Source organism: Heterodontus francisci, chromosome 1 (assembly GCF_036365525.1).
Source record: "Heterodontus francisci isolate sHetFra1 chromosome 1, sHetFra1.hap1, whole genome shotgun sequence".
In the NCBI taxonomy this organism is placed as follows: Eukaryota; Metazoa; Chordata; class Chondrichthyes; order Heterodontiformes; family Heterodontidae; genus Heterodontus; species Heterodontus francisci.
The window spans coordinates 49,074,431-49,094,038 of NC_090371.1; the positions used below are offsets into that span (position 1 = coordinate 49,074,431).

General features: G+C 43.1%; 1 protein-coding gene across 3 annotated transcripts in view; it reads right to left on the reverse strand.

The window, feature by feature from the left end:
* dym (dymeclin) overlaps positions 1-19,608 on the reverse strand; it is a 712,143-nt gene that overhangs the window by 196,757 nt on the left and 495,778 nt on the right. For all 3 annotated transcript variants that reach the window (XM_068030338.1, XM_068030330.1, XM_068030348.1), the window contains one exon: positions 17,022-17,127. In XM_068030338.1, the coding sequence (XP_067886439.1) occupies positions 17,022-17,127 (106 nt within the window). The remainder of the gene's footprint in view (positions 1-17,021; positions 17,128-19,608) is intronic.

Genomic DNA, 19,608 nt, shown 5'->3' on the forward strand with positions numbered 1-19,608 from the left:
ACCAAGCATTTATTCCTCAGGACAGAGTCTAAAACAGGACTGTTAACAGGCCATTTAAGAGCGAAAAGGCAACACAGAGCCTAGTAGCCACATATATGCACTTTTCATTGAGCGTCATTGTATAGTTTTCAGCAGTTATGTACCCCAACAATATTTTTCTCTTCCTAATCTGGGATGCTGAGACCACAAGAAAAGGAATAGGTCCTTTGACCCATCAAGTTATTTTGATATCTATTGCAACTATTTAATTCCAATTTCCACCCTTTCTGCATATTTCTTGCTACAACTGTGCAGGGCATCTTGTTGCCAAGTGTATGGTGAGGTAGCTGAGGCCAGATGACCAGTGGGGCACCCAAAGCTCCACTTCAAGGATGCTTGAAAGAGTGATATGAAGGCCCTAAATGTTGACTATCGCACCTGGGAGTCACGAGCTGGCGAAAGAGGGAAATAGCACCACATCCACTGGACTGGTGTGCACTACCACAACGACCACAACAGGCGCCAATGTCAAAAACAAATCACAGCGTCACTTGGCAGTTTCACATGCGGCACTTGTGGCAGAGGCTGCCTCTGAAGGATTGGCCTACATGGCCATCAGCAAAGGTGCACCAAGACACTCCACTCAAATGGATTGTTTGTTGCATGTCCATCATCTTTTGTGGATGGAAGGATGCCAACCAATTTATGCAGGGCATCGTGCTACAACTGTACAGGGCATTGGTGAGACTGCACCTAGAGTACTGCATACAGTTTTGGTCTCCTTACTTAAGGAGGGATATACTTGCATTGGAGGCAGTTCACTAGGCTGAATCCTGCAATGAAGGGGTTGTCTTATGAGAAAAGGTTGAGCAGGTTGGGCCTATAATCATTGGCGTTTAGAAGAATGAGAGGTGATCTTATTGAAACATAAGATTCTGAGGGGGGTTTGACAAGGTAGATGAGAGGATGTTCCCCCTCATGGGGGAATCTAGAACCAGGAGGCACAGTTTCAAATAAGGGATTTCTCTTTTAAGACCGAGATGAGGAGGAATTTCTTCTCTCAGAAGGTTGTTAATCTTTGGAATTCTTTTCCCCAGAGAGCAGCGGAGGCTGAGTCATTGAATATATTGAAGGCTGAGTTAGACAGATTATGATCTACAAGGGAGTCAAGGTTTATGGGGGCAGGCAGGTAAGTGGAGTTAAGGCCACAACCAGACCAGCCATGATCTTATTGAATGACAGTGCAGGCTCCTACTTTTTATGCTCTTAATACTTTTACTTTCCAATTATTTACCTTCCTTTTGAACCTCTCAATTGATTCTACATCTGTGCCTTTCTATACCACTCTTGTGCGAAGAATTTGTTTCCTTAATTTGTTTTTTTAACATGTTTAACTCCAATTCTACGTTGTCCCTTTGTTCTGGATTCACCCACTTGAGGAAAATGCTGTTTACTATCTACCCAGTCAATTCCCTTCATTCAAATGTCGTGTCACTACCTGAACTGAGATCAGCCAATTGAGTACAAGCTTATTAATCCGAGTCCTTCCTCGCTCGTACTTATACCACAGAGGTCTAAAACTTGATTTGCAAATGCAAAAAATTTTTTTCAAATACAACTAATAATGCTATAGAATTCATACAATACGCATATATGACTTCAGCCTAACTTTTCATTAAAACCTTAGTCTTTGGTAAGTTTTGTACATTTTATTGCTATTATGATCCTATAGCTGGCTAAAAGAAATTAGGTCTGAAAATACACTGTTGTCTCAAATAACAGAGGTTACAAAAATTGAAGTTACAACTGAATGTGTGACGCTTGAAAAATCACCCCTTTCTTGCACACCAGTGATCACTGAGGGGTTACCATAAATAAAAGTGGATTGAGCATTTTCAAGCTGCTGAGTATCGTTCTTATTTGCAAAAATATTCCAGAGTTCAGTGAGAGGAAGTAATTTACTAGGTTTGATTAACATTTATTCAAATTGAACTTTTCCAATTTTTATGTTTAAGTTGAGTGCACCATGTCAATGTGAGCATTCTCATACCAGGTCCAGCAAAGGTGAAATGTAGAGTAAAACTCACTCTACTCTGCTCCAGTAGTGTGCCTTGACCGCCTAGCCTCAGAAAGCAACCTGTACTGCACCTGTGTGACTTTTCCATCTTCTACACCAGCCACCTTTGTGCTCCGTGTGAAACTACCAATTTTAGTTGAATTAGGGACAGATTTATAGTGGCAGGCTGCTAGAACTTATATTATGTAGGACATGATAGAGGTCGTCAAGATAATGAAAGGGCTTGATAGGGCAGACGTGGAGAAAATGTTTCCACTTGTGGGGTAAACCAAAATTAGAGGCCATATATACATAAAATAGTCACTAATAAATCTGCTAGCGAATTGAAGAGAAACTTAATTCATGGAATTCATACAATCACACAGCAAAGATGCACAGGCACTCAGTCTATTGTGCCTGTGCTGGCTCTTTGGAAGAGCTACCTAATTAGTCCCACTTCCCCTGCTCTTTCTTTCCCCTTCAAGTATTTACCTAATTCTCCTTTGAATGTTACTATTGAATCTACTTCCATCGTCCTTTCAGGCAGCGCATACCAGATGATAACTTGTTGTGTCAAAAAAAAAGTCTAAATTTCTCCTCTGGTTCTTTTGTTAATGATCTTAAATCTGTCTCTTCTGGTTATTGAACCTCCTGTCAGTAGTACTCAAACAGTAGTACAATGCGGAACTATCTCAAAGAGTAGTTGAGGTAAATAGCATAGATGCATTTAAGGGGGAGCACATTAGGGAGAAAGGAACAGGAGATGTTGATGGTGTTAGATGGAGAGAGGTGGGAGGAAGCTTGTGTGAAGAAAAAACACTGCAAAGTCCAGTTGCTTCGAATGGCCCATTTCTGTGCTCTAGATTTGATTTAACTCGACACTTATGGCCAATGGAGAGAGGAGACTTTCTTTCAATCAGTCTGGGCTAGTATCATATTCAGGTACTAAAAGCAAAAGGGAAACTCTAATTCAGGGCACCATCCAGTCCCTTCATTTTTGTGGTGAAGGTGAGATGTCAGACCTGGAGAATAAGACACTTCCAATTTGGCATCCGCTAGCTGCCGGATGCACTTGCAGGTCATAGATCTGTACTGTTCAAGACAACAGTACATTTTCAGTCCTAGTACATTAAGCTCCCCAGCTATAGGCTCATTATGTGTGTCAGCTGTAGCTCAGCAGTAGCACTGTCATCTTTGAGTCAGAAGGTTGTGGGTTCAAGTTCCACTTCTTAGGTATTTCACTGCAGTACTGAGGTAGCGCCGTACTGTCGGAGATGTCATCTTTCAGATGAGATCTTAAACTGAGGCCCCGTCTACTCTCTAAGGGGGGCATAAATGGCATTATTTCAAAGAGGAGAAAGGGAGTTTTCCTTGGTGTTCTGGCCAATATTTATCTCTCAACCACCATCACTAAAGCAGATGGTCGGTCATTGTCATGTTGTTTGCGGGACCTGACTGTGCTCAAATTGGCTGCCATGTTTCTTACATTCCAGTATTTTACAACGCAGAAGTATTTCATTGGTTGAAACGCATTTTGGGATGTCTTGAGATCATGAAAGATGCTATATAAATGCAAGTCTTTCTTTTTACTTTGCGCAGCCTCAATAGTATGACTCAATCTCAGCAAAGTACTTTCTACTGCATTATTGAGACATTTTTGTTTCTCAAATTAGTGCGTTATGAACAAATAATGAGCAGTTGGACTCACCCAAACCAGAAGTTAGGCTGAGACCTCTCAAAACTAATTTCACCTTCAGGCACCAGAGAGGGAAGACTTCATCAAATCAGTTTAGACTATGTTCACCACAGGTAAAAAAGGAATCATTCGCTCAGTTTCTTCCTAGTATAATAATTTGTGGTAGGAAAACACTTAAATGCTGAAGACTGCAGGAACATTTACTGATCGAAACAAGCATTAGAATTTCTTTCCTTTAATTCTGACAAGACAATTGAGAAACAATCTCATTCTTATGTCTCAAATTCCATTTTAGGAATTTGCAGACATTAGTTTTGCTAGTTTTACATAAATTGAATAGATGCCTTTTTTGAAATCTCAGCAAATATTCCATAAGGATACAAACAGTTATTGTGAGATTGCGTCACCATTTACGTCACACTGCCCTGTATGTCTATCTATATGTCGAAAAGAGGAACTCACTCATAAAACTGGATTAAAATAGGGCAGAACAGTCCTTGGGCTGTGCTGAGCTAATTGATTTCAGACAAAGTAGTGAGAGGGGCAATGTAGTTAGTCACAGTCTCTGTATGCGTGGGAGAGGAAAGGCAATCAGCCAACGTTCCTACATGTGTAAAGTGTGCACATGTGGCTGAACGTTGGGCGAGGACAGAACTGCTTGTGATGCCAATCTATCGTAAACATTCAGCACCTATGGTTAACTCCACATTCTTAGATGCATGCAAGCACGCATGCTGCTCTAGAACAGGATTTCGCTCTCTTAAGAGCAAGAAACTTTTGTTGGAGAAGAGAAAATCACGTGATTTTTGGTCAGAAGTCAATTTAACCTTTTCAAGCTAATTAATATAAAAAAATGAATGGCTGGACAATAATTTACAAGTTTTACCATGCCCATCCATTTTGATGCACAGGGAATTAAAGGGAATATGTTTGAGTAAGAAAAACAGAGCTGATTTCCGTTGTTTTAAAAAGTTCACTTCTTTTTTGATTTGGTTATAATTACACCCACAAATTTCAACATTTTATGTGACTGAACAAAAGTACTCTTAGGAGAAAATGAAAAGGCTTCCCTAATTTCATACTAATTCAGTGACTGTAACCAAAAGGCCTAATAAACAAAAACGACTATAATTTTCTGAAACTAGTATTAAAATATTTGGCCTTGAGTTATAGAAATAACCTCTAGTGCTCAATAAAAACTGATTACTCGCCCCATTATTTCAATTGTGGGGAAATGTTGCAGCTTTCCTTTTAAAAATTAAAACCTATAGAATACTATTGGGTCACGCTGGTACTCTTTCCTATGACTCAGTGGATAAATGCTGTTTGCAGTGTGGTAGTAAATTATGCAGACCATGAAATTTCAGGTTCAATTCCTTATTTGTGCTTAGCTGGCCTCAGCCAGGGCAAGAATTGATTTCCACAATTGGCCTTAGCATCTCTAGAGTACAGAAAGGTCAGAATTAGCCAGAGTTTCCAAATGTAATGACTATCAAGTGGTTCTTGCTGCCATTGCAGATGAGTGAATGTTGGTCAAGTATAAGGCTGTGATGCCCTCTACAGTTGATCAACACTACTGTCAGAGCTCACACATGAAGAATAGGCACTCATGCAGTTATTGGAAGAGAGAATATTGAGAAACACAACTACAGCGTTCCTGCATGGGTAAGCTGAGTCCACATTCTGCAACAACAACTTGTATTTATATAGATCCTTTAACTTAAGAAAACATCCAAAGGCACTTCACGGGGGCATTATAAAACAAAATACGACACTGAACCACGTAAGGAAATATTAGGTCAGATGACCAAAAGCTTGGTCAAGGAGGGAGGTTTTAAGAAGTGTTTTAAAGGAGGAAAGTGCATTAGAGAGGCAGAGAGGTTTACGGGGGGAATTCCAGAGCATAGGGCTTAGGCAGCTGAAGGCATGGCCACCAATGGCGGAGCAATTAAAATCAGGGATGTACAAGAGGCCAGAATTACAGCAGTGCAGGTTATCTCACAGAATCGTTACAGCGCAGAAGGAGGCCATTCGGCCCATCATGTCTGCACTGGCTCTCCGAAAGAGCAATTCCTTCAGTTCCATTCCCCTGCCTTCTCCCCATAAACCTGTACATTCTTCCTTTTCATATCCTTTTGAATGCTTCAATTCAACCTGCCTCCACCACGTTCCCAGGCAGCGCATTCCAGACCTTAACCACTCGCTGTGTGAAAAAGGTTTTCCTCATGTCACTTTTGCTTCTCTTACCAAATACTTTAAATCTGTGCCCTCTCGTTCCCGATCCTTTCAGGAGTGGGAACAGTTTCTCTCTATCTACTTTGTCCAGACCCCTCATGATTTTGAATACCTCTATCAAATCACCTCTCAGCCTTCTCTTCTCCAAGGAAAACTTCTCCAATCTATCTTCATAACTGAAATTCCTCATCCCTGGAACCAGTCTTGTGAATCTTTTCTGTACTCTCTCCAATGTTCTCACGTCTTTCCTAAAGTTCGACGCCCAGAATTGGATGCAATATTCCAGCTGAGGCCGAACTAGTGTCTTATATAAGTTCAACATAACTTCATTGCTGTTGTACACCATGCCCCTGTTAATAAATCCCAGGACACTGTATGCTTTACTAACCACTCTCTCAACCTGTCCTGCCACCTTCAATGACTTATGCACCAGGTCCCTCTGCTCCTGCACCCCTTTAGAATTGTACCCTTTAGTCTATATTGTCTCTCCATGTTCTTCCTAACAAAATGAATCACTTCACATTTCTCTGCATTGAACTTCATCTGCCATCTGTCTGCCCATTCTACCAGCTTGTCTATATCCTTTAGAAGTTCTAAACTTTCCTCCTCACAGTTCATCTTGGAGGGTTGGAGGACTGGAGGAGATTACAGAGATAGGGAAGGGTGAAGCCATAGATGGATTTTCAAACAAGGGTGGGAATTTTAAAATCAAGATGTTTCTTAACCGGGAGCCCATATAGGCCAGCAAGGACACGGGTGATGAGTGAATGGGGTTTGGTGAAACTTAGGACATGGCCAGCAGGATTTTGGATGATCTCAAGTTGATGAAGGGTAGAACAGGGTAAGCCAGCTCGGAGTGCGTTGGGATAATCAAATCTAGAGGCAACAAAGACGCAGGTGAGGGTTTCAACAGCACATGATCTGAGCAGGGGCAGAGTCCAGCAACAATATGGAGGCGGAAACAGGCAGCCTTACTGATGGTGCGGATATGTGGTTGACAGCTCATTTCGGGGTTAAATATGACCCCACAATCGCGAACAGTCTGCTTCAGCCTCAGACAGTTGCCAGGAAGAGGGAGTCAGTGGGTAGGTGGCAGAGTTGGTGGTGGGGACCGAAGACAGTGGCTTTGGTCTTCCCAACATTTAATCAGAGGATATTTCTGCTCATACAGAAATGAATATCGGACAAGTAGTCTGAGTGAGAGTGAAGAGGTGGGGTGAGGTAGAGCTGGGTGTCGCCAGTGTATGTGTTTATTGGAGTTTTGCTTTTGGATGATGCCACCAAGGGGCATCTCTCATTAATGTCTATTGTTGGCAGTGTTTTGTCATTGGCCATACTGGGAAGAAACATTTTGCCTCCAGCGGCATTGCCAATATAAGTCAGCATAAATGTAAATTTTACAAATATATTGAAACCACATGTGAGCAAACATGCTTATATATAATTCCTGTGTGTGCACAAGCTTTATAGATTCCCAAATAAAAATGCATCAATGGAAATATAATCTTCCTAATTGGCATGTGAATAAACAGCTTGCCCTCTGCTACTCTGCTTAGACTACTCTGCTAATGTCAGATTCCAGAACAGTTGTTTCTCACCTGTGAAAGGAGGCAGAATACCATCCACAGACTGAGTGAAAAAGCCCCAGGTATATTAAGGTTTCACAAGAGTGAACAGAGATTTCTCAAATATACTTTGGGGTAGTCCTACCTCGCAATAATTTCCTCTTGCTGCGTCTTACTAGAATGGTAAATCAGTGATAGATCCCTGCCATTTCACCAACAACGGAATATACGTTATAGGAAATTGTGATCAAACTGCAGTGCTATATTCAGATCACACCTCGAGTAAAATGTCCAATTTAGGTCTCTGAGAAACAAGGGTGGAGGCAGTACAAAAAAGAGCCACGATGCCTATCCCTAGTATCAGGGTATGATATATGAGGAAAAACTTGAGACCTGGGCCTTTCAGCCTGGAAAAAAGGCACACAGGAGGTGATCCTAGAGACAGGAGAGCATAAATGGTATAGGGAAGGTAAAGCTGTAACAACTACTTTAACTTAAATGGTGGGAACAGGTCAAGGGGCAAACAGGTTCCAAATACAAAAGGTAACTTTAGGATTGAATAGAGCAAGTTCTTTGCCATGTAGAAACTGGCAATGCGTGGAATAGACTTCCAGGCAGAGTGGCTGAGGCAAGAATCTTGGAGGCATTTGAGAAAAAATTAAATGTAGCAATGGCAGGTGGAGGATGGTGGTATTGGGTTGTTCTGGATGGATGTGTTAAGATGGGTCCAATAGCCTTCCTCAACCAAAGGCAACTTTTGACATGGATAATCAGGCATTCTTGGACTCAGTGAAAGTTCCCCCCTGCCTGCAGGTATTTGCTTAGCAAACTGATATGCCTGTAAATTGCTCTGACTGTATTTGAAGATTTTTTACTTTGTGTATGTTCCCCTCTGCTTCTACTAATTATTTCCTAACACTCAGTAAAGATAGAAGAGGACGAAGCTAAACATGCGCTTTCCAGAGATAGAATATACAAACAATGATTCTCAACTGGCATGCTGCACATGAATCAAGAAGTTTAGAGTAGAGTCATAGAGATATACAGCACAGAAACAGGCCCTTTGGTCCATCGTGTCTGTGCCGGCCATCACGCACCTAACTATTCTAATCCCATTTTCCAGCACTTGGCCCTTGTATGCTACGGCATTTCCAGTGCTCATCTAAATACTTCTTAAATGTTGTGAGGGTTCCTGCCTCAAACACATCTTCAGGCAGTGCGCTCCAGATTCCAACCACCCTCTGGGTGCAAAAATGTTTCCCTCCGCTAAGGGAAAAAGTTACTTCCTATCTAACCTATCAGTGCCCCTCATCATTTTGTATACCTCAATCATGTCCCCCCCTCAGCCTTCTCTGCTCTAAGGAAAACAACCCTCTCCTTTTCAGTCTTTCTTCATAGCTAAAATGCTCCAGCCCAAGCAACAGCCGAGTGAATCTCCTCTGCACACTCTCCAGTGCAATCACATCCTTCCGATAGTGTGGTGCCCAGAACTGTACACAGTACTCCAGCTGTGGCCTAACTAGCATTTTATACAGCTCCATCATAATCTCTCTGCTTGCTCTTATATTCTATGCCTCGGCTAATAAAGGAAAGTATCCCAAATGCCTTCCGAACCACCTTATCTACCTGTGCTGCTGCCTTCAGTGATCTATGGACAAGTACACAAAGGTCCCTCTGACCCTCTGTACTTCCTAGGGTCCTACCATCCATTGTATATTCCCTTGCCTTGTTAGTCCTCCCAAAATGCATCACCTCACATTTCTCAGGATTAAATTCCATTTGTCACTTCTCCACCGATCTTATCAGCCCATCTATATCGTCCTGTAATCTAAGGCTTTCTTCCTCACTATTTACGACACCATCAATTTTTGTGTCATCTGCAGACTTACTGATCATACCTCCTATAGTCACGTCGAAATCATTAATGTACACTACAAACAGCAAGGGTCCCAGCACCGATCCTTGTGGTACACCACTGGTCACAGGCTTCCAATCGCAAAAACAACCCTCAACCATCACCCCCTGCCTCCTGCCACTATGCCAATTTTGGATCCAATTTGCCAAACTGCCCTGGATTCATGGGCTCTTACCTTCTTAACCAATCACCCATGCGGGACCTTATCAAAAGTCTTACTGAAGTCCATATAGACTACATCAACTGCTTTACCGTCATCTACACATCTAGACACCGCCTCGAAAAATTCAATCAAGTTAGGTAGACACGATCTCCCCCTGACAAAGCCATGCTGACTATCCCTGATTAATCCCTGCCTGTCCAAGTGGAGATTATGCCTGTCCCTCAGAATTTTTTCCAACAGTTTTTCTACCACTTATGTTAGAGTCACTGGCCTGTAATTACCTGTTTTATCCCTGCTACGCTTCTTGAATAATGGTACCACAATCGCTGTGCTCCAATCCTCTGGTACCTCTCCTGTGGTCAGAGAGGATTTGAAAATTTGTGTCAGAGCCCCTGCTAACTCCTCCCTTGCCTCACATAACAGTCTGGGATACATCTCATCTGGGCCTGGGGATTTATCCCTTTCAATGTTAATATGTTCAAGTATATCACAATCCCCCTCCCTGATCTCTACACCTACATCGTCCTTCTCCATAGTGAACACAGATGAAAAGTAATCATTTAAAACCTCACCTATGTCCTCCGGCTCCACACACAGATTGCCACTTTGCTCCCTAATGGGCCCTACTCTTTCCCTGGTTATCCACTTGCCCTTAATATACGCCTTAGAATTGTATCTTTATCTTGCCCGCCAGTGTTTTTTCATGTCCCCTCTTTGCTCTCCAAATTACTTTTTTAAATACCCCCCTACACTTTCTATACTCCTCTAGTGCCTCCGCTTTTTTCAGCGCTCTGAATCTGCCATAAGCCTCCTTTTTTTTCCTGATCCAATCCTCTATATCACTTGACATCCAAGGTTCCCTGGACTTGTTGGTCCTACCCTTTGCCTTAACGGGTTGGCTCTGAACTCTCACTATTTCCTCCTTGAATGACTCCCACTGGTCTGATGCAGACTTTCCTACAAGTAGCTGCTCCCAGTCCACTTTGGCCAGATCCTGTTTTATCATATTGAAATCGGCCTTCCCCCGCAATTCAGTACCTTTATTTCCAGGGAGGCGGTGGCGTAGTGGTATTGCCACTGGACTAATAACCTAGAGACCCAGGGTATTGCTCTGGGGACATGGGTTCAAATCCCATCACAGCAGAAGGTGGAATTTGAATACAATTAATAAATCTGGAATTAAAAAGCTAGTCTAACGATGGCCATGAAACCACTGTCAATTGGTTGTAAAAACCCACTAGTGTCCTTTAGGGAAGGAAATCTTCTGTCCTTACCAGGTCTGGCCTACATGTGACTCCAAACCCACATCAATGTGGTTGACTCTTACATGCCCTCTGAAATAACCTAGCAAGCCACTCAGTTGTATCTGACCGCTATGAAGTCAATAAAAAGGAATGAAACCGGACGGACCCGGCATCGACCTAGGCACAGGAAAAGACAAAGGCAAACCCAACCCTGTTGACCCTGCAAAGTCCTCTTCACTAACATCTGGGAGCTTGTGCCAAAGTTGGGAGAGCTGACCCACAGACTAGTCAAGCAACAGCCTGACATAGTCAAACTCATGGAATCATACCTTACAGACACTGCCATCACTATTCCCGGGTATGCCCTGTCCCACCGGCAGGACAGACCCAGCAGAGGTGGCGGCACAGTGGTATACAATCGGGAGGGAGTTGCCCTGAGAGTCCTCAACATCGACTCGGAACCCCATGGAGTCTCATGGCATCAGCACAAACATGGGCAAGGAAACCTCCTGCTGATTACCACCTACCGCCCTCCCTCAGCTGATGAGTCAGTACTCCTCCATGTTGAACACCACTTGGAGGAAGCACTGAGGGTAGCAAGGGCACAGAATGTACGCTGGGTGGGGGACTTCAATGTCCATCACCAAGAGTAGCTTGGTAGCACCACTACTGACCGAGCTGGCTAAAGGACATAGCTGCTAGACTGGGTCTGCGGCAGGTGGTGAGGGAACCAACAAGTGGGAAAAACATACTTGACCTTGTCCTCACCAATCTGCCTGCCACAGATGAATCTGTCCATGACAGTATTGGTAGGAGTGACCACTGCACAGTCCTGTGGAGACAAAGTCCTGCCTTCACATTGAGGATACCATCCATTGTGTTGTGTGGCACCATCACTGTGCTAAATGGGATAGATTTCGAACAGATCTAGCAATGCAAAACTGGGCATCCATGAGGCGCTGTGACCCATCAGCAGCAGCGGCAAAATGGTACTCACCCACAATCTATAACCTCATGGCCCGATATATCCCCCACTCTACCATTACCATCAAGCCAGGAGACCAACCCTGGTTCAATGAAGAGTGCAGGAGGGCATGCCAAGAGCAGCACCAAGCATATCTCAAAATGAGGAGGCAGCCTGGTGAAGCTACAACAGAGGACTACTTGCGTGCCAAACTGTGTAAGCAGCAAGCAATAGACAGAGCTAAGCGACCCCATAACCAACGGATCAGATCTAAGCTCTGCAGTCCTGCCACATCCAGCCGTGAATGGTGGAGGACAATTAAACAACTAACTGGAGGAGGTGGCTCCACAAATATCCCCATCCTCAATGATGGGGGAGAACAGCGAAAGATAAGGCAGAAGCATGTGCAACCATCTTTAGCCAGAGGTGCCGAGTGGATGATTTATCTTGGCCTGCTCCTGAAGTCCCCAGCATCACAGATGCCAGTCTTCAGCCAATTCGATTCACTCCACGTGATATCAAGCAACGACTGAAGGCACTGGATACTGCAAAAGCTCTGGGCCCTGACAATATTCCGGCACCAGTACTGAAGACCTGCGCTCCAGAACTTGCCGCTCCCCTAGCCAAGCTGTTCCAGTACAGCTACAACACTGGCATCTACCCTGCAATGTGGAAAATTGCCCAGGTATGTCCTGTACACAAAAAGCAGGACAAGTCCAACCCGGCCAATTACCGCCCCATCAGTCTATTCTCAATCATCAGTAAAGTGATGGAAGGTGTCATCAACAGTGCCATCAAGCAGCAATTGCTTAGCAATAACCTGCTCAGCGACGCTCAGTTTGGGTTCCGCCAGGGCCACTCAGCTCCTTAGCTCATTACAGCCTTGGTTCAAACATGGACAAAAGAGCTGAACTCAACAGGTGAGGTGAGAGTGACTGCCCTTGACATCAAGGCAGCATTTTACCGAGTATGGCATCAAGGAGCCCTAGAAAAACTGAAGTCAATGGGAATCAGGGGGGAAAACTCTCCGCTGGTTGGAGTCATACCTAACGCAAAGGAAGATGGCTGTGGTTGTTGGAGGTCAATCATCTGAGCTCCAGGAAATCACTGTAGGAGTTCCTCAGGATAGTGTCCTATGCCCAACCATCTTCAGCTGCTTCATCAATGACCTTCCTTCAATCATAAGGTCAGAAGTGGGAATGATTGCACAATGTTCAGCACCATTCACAACTCCTCAGATACTGAAGCAGTCCGTGTAGAAATGCAGCAAGACCTGGACAATATCCAGGCTTGGGCTGATAAATGGCAAGTAACATTCGCACCACACAAGTGCCAGGCAATGACCATCTCCAACAAGAGAGAATCTAACCATCTCCCCTTGACATTCAATGTCATTAGCATCGCTGAATCCCCCACTATCAACACCCTAGAGGCTATCATTGACCAGAAACTGAACTAGAGTAGCCTTATAAATACCGTGGCTACAAGAGCAGGTTAGAGGCTAGGAATTCTGCGGCGAGTAACTCATCTCCTGGCTCCCCAAGGCCTGTCCAGCATCTACAAGGCACAAGTCAGGTATATGATGGAATACTCTCCACTTGCCTGGATGGGTGCAGCCCCAACAACACTCAAGAAGCTCGACACCATCCAGGACCAAGCAGCCTGCTTGATTGGAATCCCATCCACAAACATTCACTCCCTCCACCACTGTTGCACAGGGGCAGCAGTATGTACCATCTACAATATGCACTGCAGCAACGCACCAAGGCTCCTTAGACAGCACCTTCCAAACCTGCGACCTCTACCAACAAGAAGGACAAGGGCAGCAAATGCATGGGAAAGCACCACCTGAAAGTTCCCCTCCAAATCTCGTACCATCCTGACTTGGAACTATATCGCCGTTCCTTCACTGTTGCTGGGTCAAAATCCTAAAACTCCCTTCCTAACAGCACTGTGGTGTACCTACCTCACGGACTGCAGCGGTTCAAGAAGGCAGCTCACCACCACCTTCTCAAGGGCACTTTGAGATGGGCAATAAATGCTTCTCTAGCCAGCGACACCCACAACCCATGAATGAAAGAAAAAGGTCCATCTTTGCCCTTTTTCATAACTACCTTAAATCTTACAGAGTTATGGTCACTATCCCCGAAATGCTCCCCCACTGACACTTCTACCACTTGTCCAGCTTCATTCCCTAGGATTAGGTCCAGTACTGCCCCTTCTCTTGTAGGACTTTCTTCGTACTGGCTCAAAAAGCTCTCCCGAATGCATTTTAAGAATTCTGCCCCCTTTAAGCCTTTTGCACTAAGACTATCCCAGTTGATATTGGGGAAGTTGAAATCCCCTACTATTATTACTCTATTATTTTTACACTTCTCTGAGATTTGCCTACATACCTGCTCCTCTATCTCTCCCTGACTGTTTGGAGGCCTATGGTACACTCTCAGCCAAGTGATTGCCCCCTTTTTGTTTTTAAGTTCGACCCATATGGTCTCATTTGAGTAACCTTCTAAGATGTCATCCCTCCTTACTGCAGTAATTGACCCGTTGATCATCAGTGCAATGCCACCTCCTCTTTTACTCCCTTCCCTGTCACGCCTCAAGATTCTATACCCTGGAATATTGAGCTCAGTCCTGCCCCTCCCTCAACCATGTCTGTGATAGCAATAATATCATAATCCCATGTGCTAATCAACACCCTCAATTCATCTGCCTTACTAGTAAGACTCCTTGCATTAAAATAGACGCAATCCAGCCTTGCATTTTACATTTGTGCCTTAACAGGTCTATATTTTCTCTGCCTTCCAGACTGACTCAGTTTCTCTTCTCTATTTGACTGTGCATCACCCCCTACTGTACCTCCACTCTGTATCCCATCCCCCTGCCAAATTAGTTTAAACCCCCCACAACAGCACTAGCAAACCTCCCAGCAAGGATGTTGGTCTCGTTCCGGTTCAGGTGCAACCCGTCCAACTTGTCCCACCTTCGCCATAAACAGACCCAGTGATCTAGGAAACTAAAGTCCTCCCTCCTGCACCATCTCCTCAGCCACGCATTCATTTGCTCTATCCTCCACATACTCACTAGCACGTGGCACCAGGAATAATCCAGAGATTACAACCTTTGAGGTCCTGCTTTTTAATCTGCTACCTAGCTCCCTAAATTCTTGTTGCAGGACCTCATCCCTTTCTAACTATGTCGTTGGTACCAATGTGTACCATGACCTCTGACTGTTCACCCTCCCCCTTCAGAAAGTCCTGCAGCCGCTCCATGACATCCTTGACCTTAGCACCAGGGAAGCAACATACCATCCTGGAGTCATGTTTGCGGCCACAGAAATGCCTATCTGTACCCCTGACGATAGAATCCCCCATCACTATAGCTCTTCCACTCCTTTTCCTCCCCTCCTGTGCAGCTGAGCCACCCGTGCTACCACAGACGTGGCTCTTGCTGCATTCCCCTGAGAAGCTATGTCCCCCAACAATATCCAAAGTGGAAAATCTGTTCGATAGGGAGATGGACCCAGGGGACTCCTGCACTTCCTGCCTAGTTCTTCTACACTGCCTGGCGGTCAGCCATTCCCTCTCTGCCTGAGCAGTCTTTACCTGCGGTGTGACCACCTCCCTGTACTGGGCGGCACAGTGGCGCAGTGGTTAGCACCACAGCCTCACAGCTCCAGCGACCTGGGTTCGATTCTGGGTACTGCCTGTGCGGAGTTTGCAAGTTCTCCCTGTGACTGCGTGGGTTTTCGCCGGGTGCTCCGGTTTCCTCCCACAGCCAAAGACTTGCAGGTTGATAGATAAATTGGCCATTATAAATAGGTGGTAGGGAAATATAGGGAAGGCGGGGATGTGGTAGGGATATGGGATTAGTGTAGGATTAGTATAAATGGGTGGTTGATGGTCGGCACAGACTCGGTGGGCCGAAGGGCCTGTTTCAGTGCTGTATCTCTAAATAAATAAATAAATAAATAAATAAATAAGTGCTATCCACGGTGTTCTCAGCCTCGTGGATGCTCCATAGTGTCTCTGGCCGCCGCTCCAGATTCGAAACATGGAATTTGAGTAGCTGCTGCCGGAGACACTTCCTGCACACGTGTTCGCCCTGGACACTAGAAGTGTCCCTGACTTCCCACATTGCACAGGAGGAACACTCCACGTTGCCGAGCTGCCCTACCATGACTTCATCCATCAGAACAGATAGATCAGGACTCAGTTTAACATGTCACCTGAAAGAGACACCTCCAAGCTTAGAGCATTACCCTTAATTTATTCCCTTAAATTACCCAAAAATTAGATTTACACTAAGGACCTTGATTCCCTAAAACAACACTACTATATTAAAAAAACTGCAGACCTTTCCCTTTACTTTATGCAAGATGAAAAAAAATCAGAAGTTTTTTTTTTAAATGCAAAAGGAATAATTATTGAACTGTGGAATTATTTACTGGAAAAACCAATTAAATAGACTCGAGCGCTAACCAGATACATTTCTGGAGAGACAAGGGATTGAGGGAGACTATGAGATAGCAGGTCCCTGGGTTTAACTGTTAAAAAGATAGTTTGGTCTAAATGCATGTTAACTAAAAAAGTTCTTGTGTCAGTCCATGACGTCCTTGTCTATCTGCTAAGCAGAAAACGGTCACACAGGGTTCTAGCTAAGAGCCTGTAAATATATAAAATAAAAAATATAACTACTACTCCATGGAGTTATCTTGTGTTCAGTTCCCTTTTTGCGCTTGTTTGTTACAATACAGTGTGGAGCAAAGGCCTGCTAATATGGCTTTTGTTGCAACAGCCAGTGTGATAAACCAACAATTCTGTAATATCAGAAGTAACACAAAATGCAGGAAACACACTACAGATTGGTCAGCATCCGAAAGCAAGAGTTGAATTAGCCATTCAGGCACAAGTCTGGCAGTGCTGGTGAAGGATCTCAGTTGAATTATTACACTATCTTTCTTTTTCAGATGCTGATCCAATGTGTCTAGTTTTTACTTCAAATTGTCAACATTTGTACTTATTCTTTTCAACCCTGTAATATTAGAACTTTATCAGAGTTTTCTGTACAAATTCAATTGTTCATCTAAAGTTCATGTTGGCCCAGATTGCTGCTGTTTAGCGTAAACAATTTCAATCTCATTACAGATGTGGCAACTTGAGGCTTTGTGAAATGCAAAATATAGGTCAGCTTTTAAGACTTACGTAATCGGGTACTGGTGAATTCTCCTCTGCACCAACAGGACCGCTCAGTGACTGTGTAGCCTGTTCCAGAACTTTGTTGTGCTTTTTTGATAGTAAAGCAAATAGGCTAAAAACATGACAAAAATGAATAAAAAGCAGAGTAATAATTAAAAGAAAATCTTCTACAGAAATTACATGGCAATGCATCTCATTTTCATTTCAATATATTATCAACAATGTCAGCATTCAATCAGGAGACTTTTAAACCACACTTGTAATGAGGATATTTTAAAATGGAAGGTTATTGCCCCCGACTTATTTTGGAAGCCTACCATTTACAAACTAAGGCAGCTTTATAAAACAAAACTGTAAAGCATTTGAGGGATAAAATTCGCACATATTTTTTCTAAACATATGTACATTCAGTAACCCAAGTGCAGCCAACCTCAAGCCAAATTTCTAAGGAACACTGAAATTAGCTTCTTTTAAAGCTGCATTATCCCTTTTCCTGGGGATTACACAGGCCTATATTGAATCTATAAAAAGTAAGCAGCCTTTGTGTATAATTATTTTCTTCTGACCCTAATTTTTTTCCTGAAGTTATTTTCATTTTACCACACATATAGGTCTAAGGGAACAGATTTTTCCTTTCCTTTTTAATTTGCAGTTATTTACTTGCCACCCAGAAATTATTTTGGTTATACAATTTAGGTTGGAGAATCTTAAAAGCATCAGAACTGTCTATTTAGTTAGTTAGCTTTCATTCCCAAACATAAATGTGTAGTATAAAGCAGGTAAATGACATGACCATCTGATTGCTTAGCGGATAAATGCATTGCTCTGTAAAACATTTAACCAGACAGATTAGGAAGGTTGCAGCTCAAGTTGTAGTACTCCCAGCCTGCTGTGGCTATCTGTGTTCATCTCACCCACAGCAGTGCTTTGGGTGCTACAGCTGGCTTCCACACAGCAGGCAGGAAGAGAGTGTTTCTCTGAGTTCCCATTCTGATTGAAAGTACGCATGTGGATTCTGGATTAGGACAGAGTTGGGCTTGCTGTGATACCCTCTAAGGTATGATAGCCTTCTAATACTCATTGCCTAAGCTATCAAAAAATGGACACTTGGGCAAGGTAATAAAGGACACAACTCCCAAGGAACCAAACCCCAAGCAGGAATCTGCGCCTTTAGGGGACAAAAGAAAGTAGAGTGTAACAAATTACATGTACAGTAGGTTTTCCAAAATATGGAATCAATTCATCATCAGAAACTAAATAATCCAAATTACTCTATATGGAGGTGAGAGTGGGGCTAGCAATATTGAGAAAGAGTGCATACAATTTTAAATTTGATTCCGAACTGTTGACCTAATCACCACAAAACTACGAAGACAAGTTTTGGTCTGTGAATTAACATGTAAAACATACAAAGAACAAGACCAAGTACTCTATCTAGCCTGTCTCATCCAGGTATGGTGCAGCTTTTGTGTACCATCAACCCAGTCCAAATCACAAATCTGCTGAGAACAAAAAGATAAGGGAGGAAAAAAAACATAGGCCAATTTAGGACAAAGCATGGGAAAATTCCTCTACAAGCCACAAAGGGATTCAAAGCAGCTCCAGGAAACAGCAGTAACTGATAACACTAGTCACAGCTAACTCCACTTGCCTTCTATAACTCGACAGGAAACTGGACAGAATCTACCAAGCTATCATTTGATAATCTTAACATCTTTCAAACCTTTACCACTTGAACCTGAATCTAAAACAGAAAAAAGGACTGAAGAGGAGCACTCAATGTGATATGCAAAGAACAAGAAAAAAAAATTCCCATCCATTCCACTCCTTTCACCATTGGAAATTGTGGAGAGTTCCTAGCAGTCACCAGCAAATCTATTTAGCACTGGTTTAATACATGCAGCTACCATTAATTCAATGCACTGAATGAACAAGTGGAATTTACACCTGCCTGATTTTAATTTACTTAATTTGCAATGAAACCCATAGGGGCATCCAGAGGACATGAAAAGCATGATAAAAATTTAAGTTCTTGAATTATCATTAGCAAAATAACTCAGAGTTTAAGCAATAATTTCATCCTTGTTCTCTCCATATCCCAGTTTAGGGTATAGCAACTGTGGCAACCTTACTAACAAGGTTCAGAAGTTTTCCAGTAAAGAAAATTATTGTAGAACAAAAAAGAGCAGTTCTTTTGCCTTAAAAAGTGTTAAGAAAAACAGACACATTTGGCACTGGAAGAGTAAGTGATACTGAAAACCTGAACCCCACACATAGTAAAAGCCATTCTGCACATGAAGTGAGTTATAATTTCCTATTTGAAGTTACTTAAAATTTCCCCCTGTACCTTTCCTTCTTCCCGGTTGCACATCACTTCAGAAGGGAATGTGAGCCAAATACTTGTGTACGGAATAGTGTCAATTGTGAATGACTATACTTTCCAGTAAAATTTACAATTTTAAAACACATAAGAAATCCTCTTTTGCTATTTAGAGTGCATAACTTGAATGGCTTTAGACTAAATATTTAAGACCCTATATTATGATTCAGTCCAGCACAGCACTGTCACCTAGCCTGAGTACCATTATAGAAT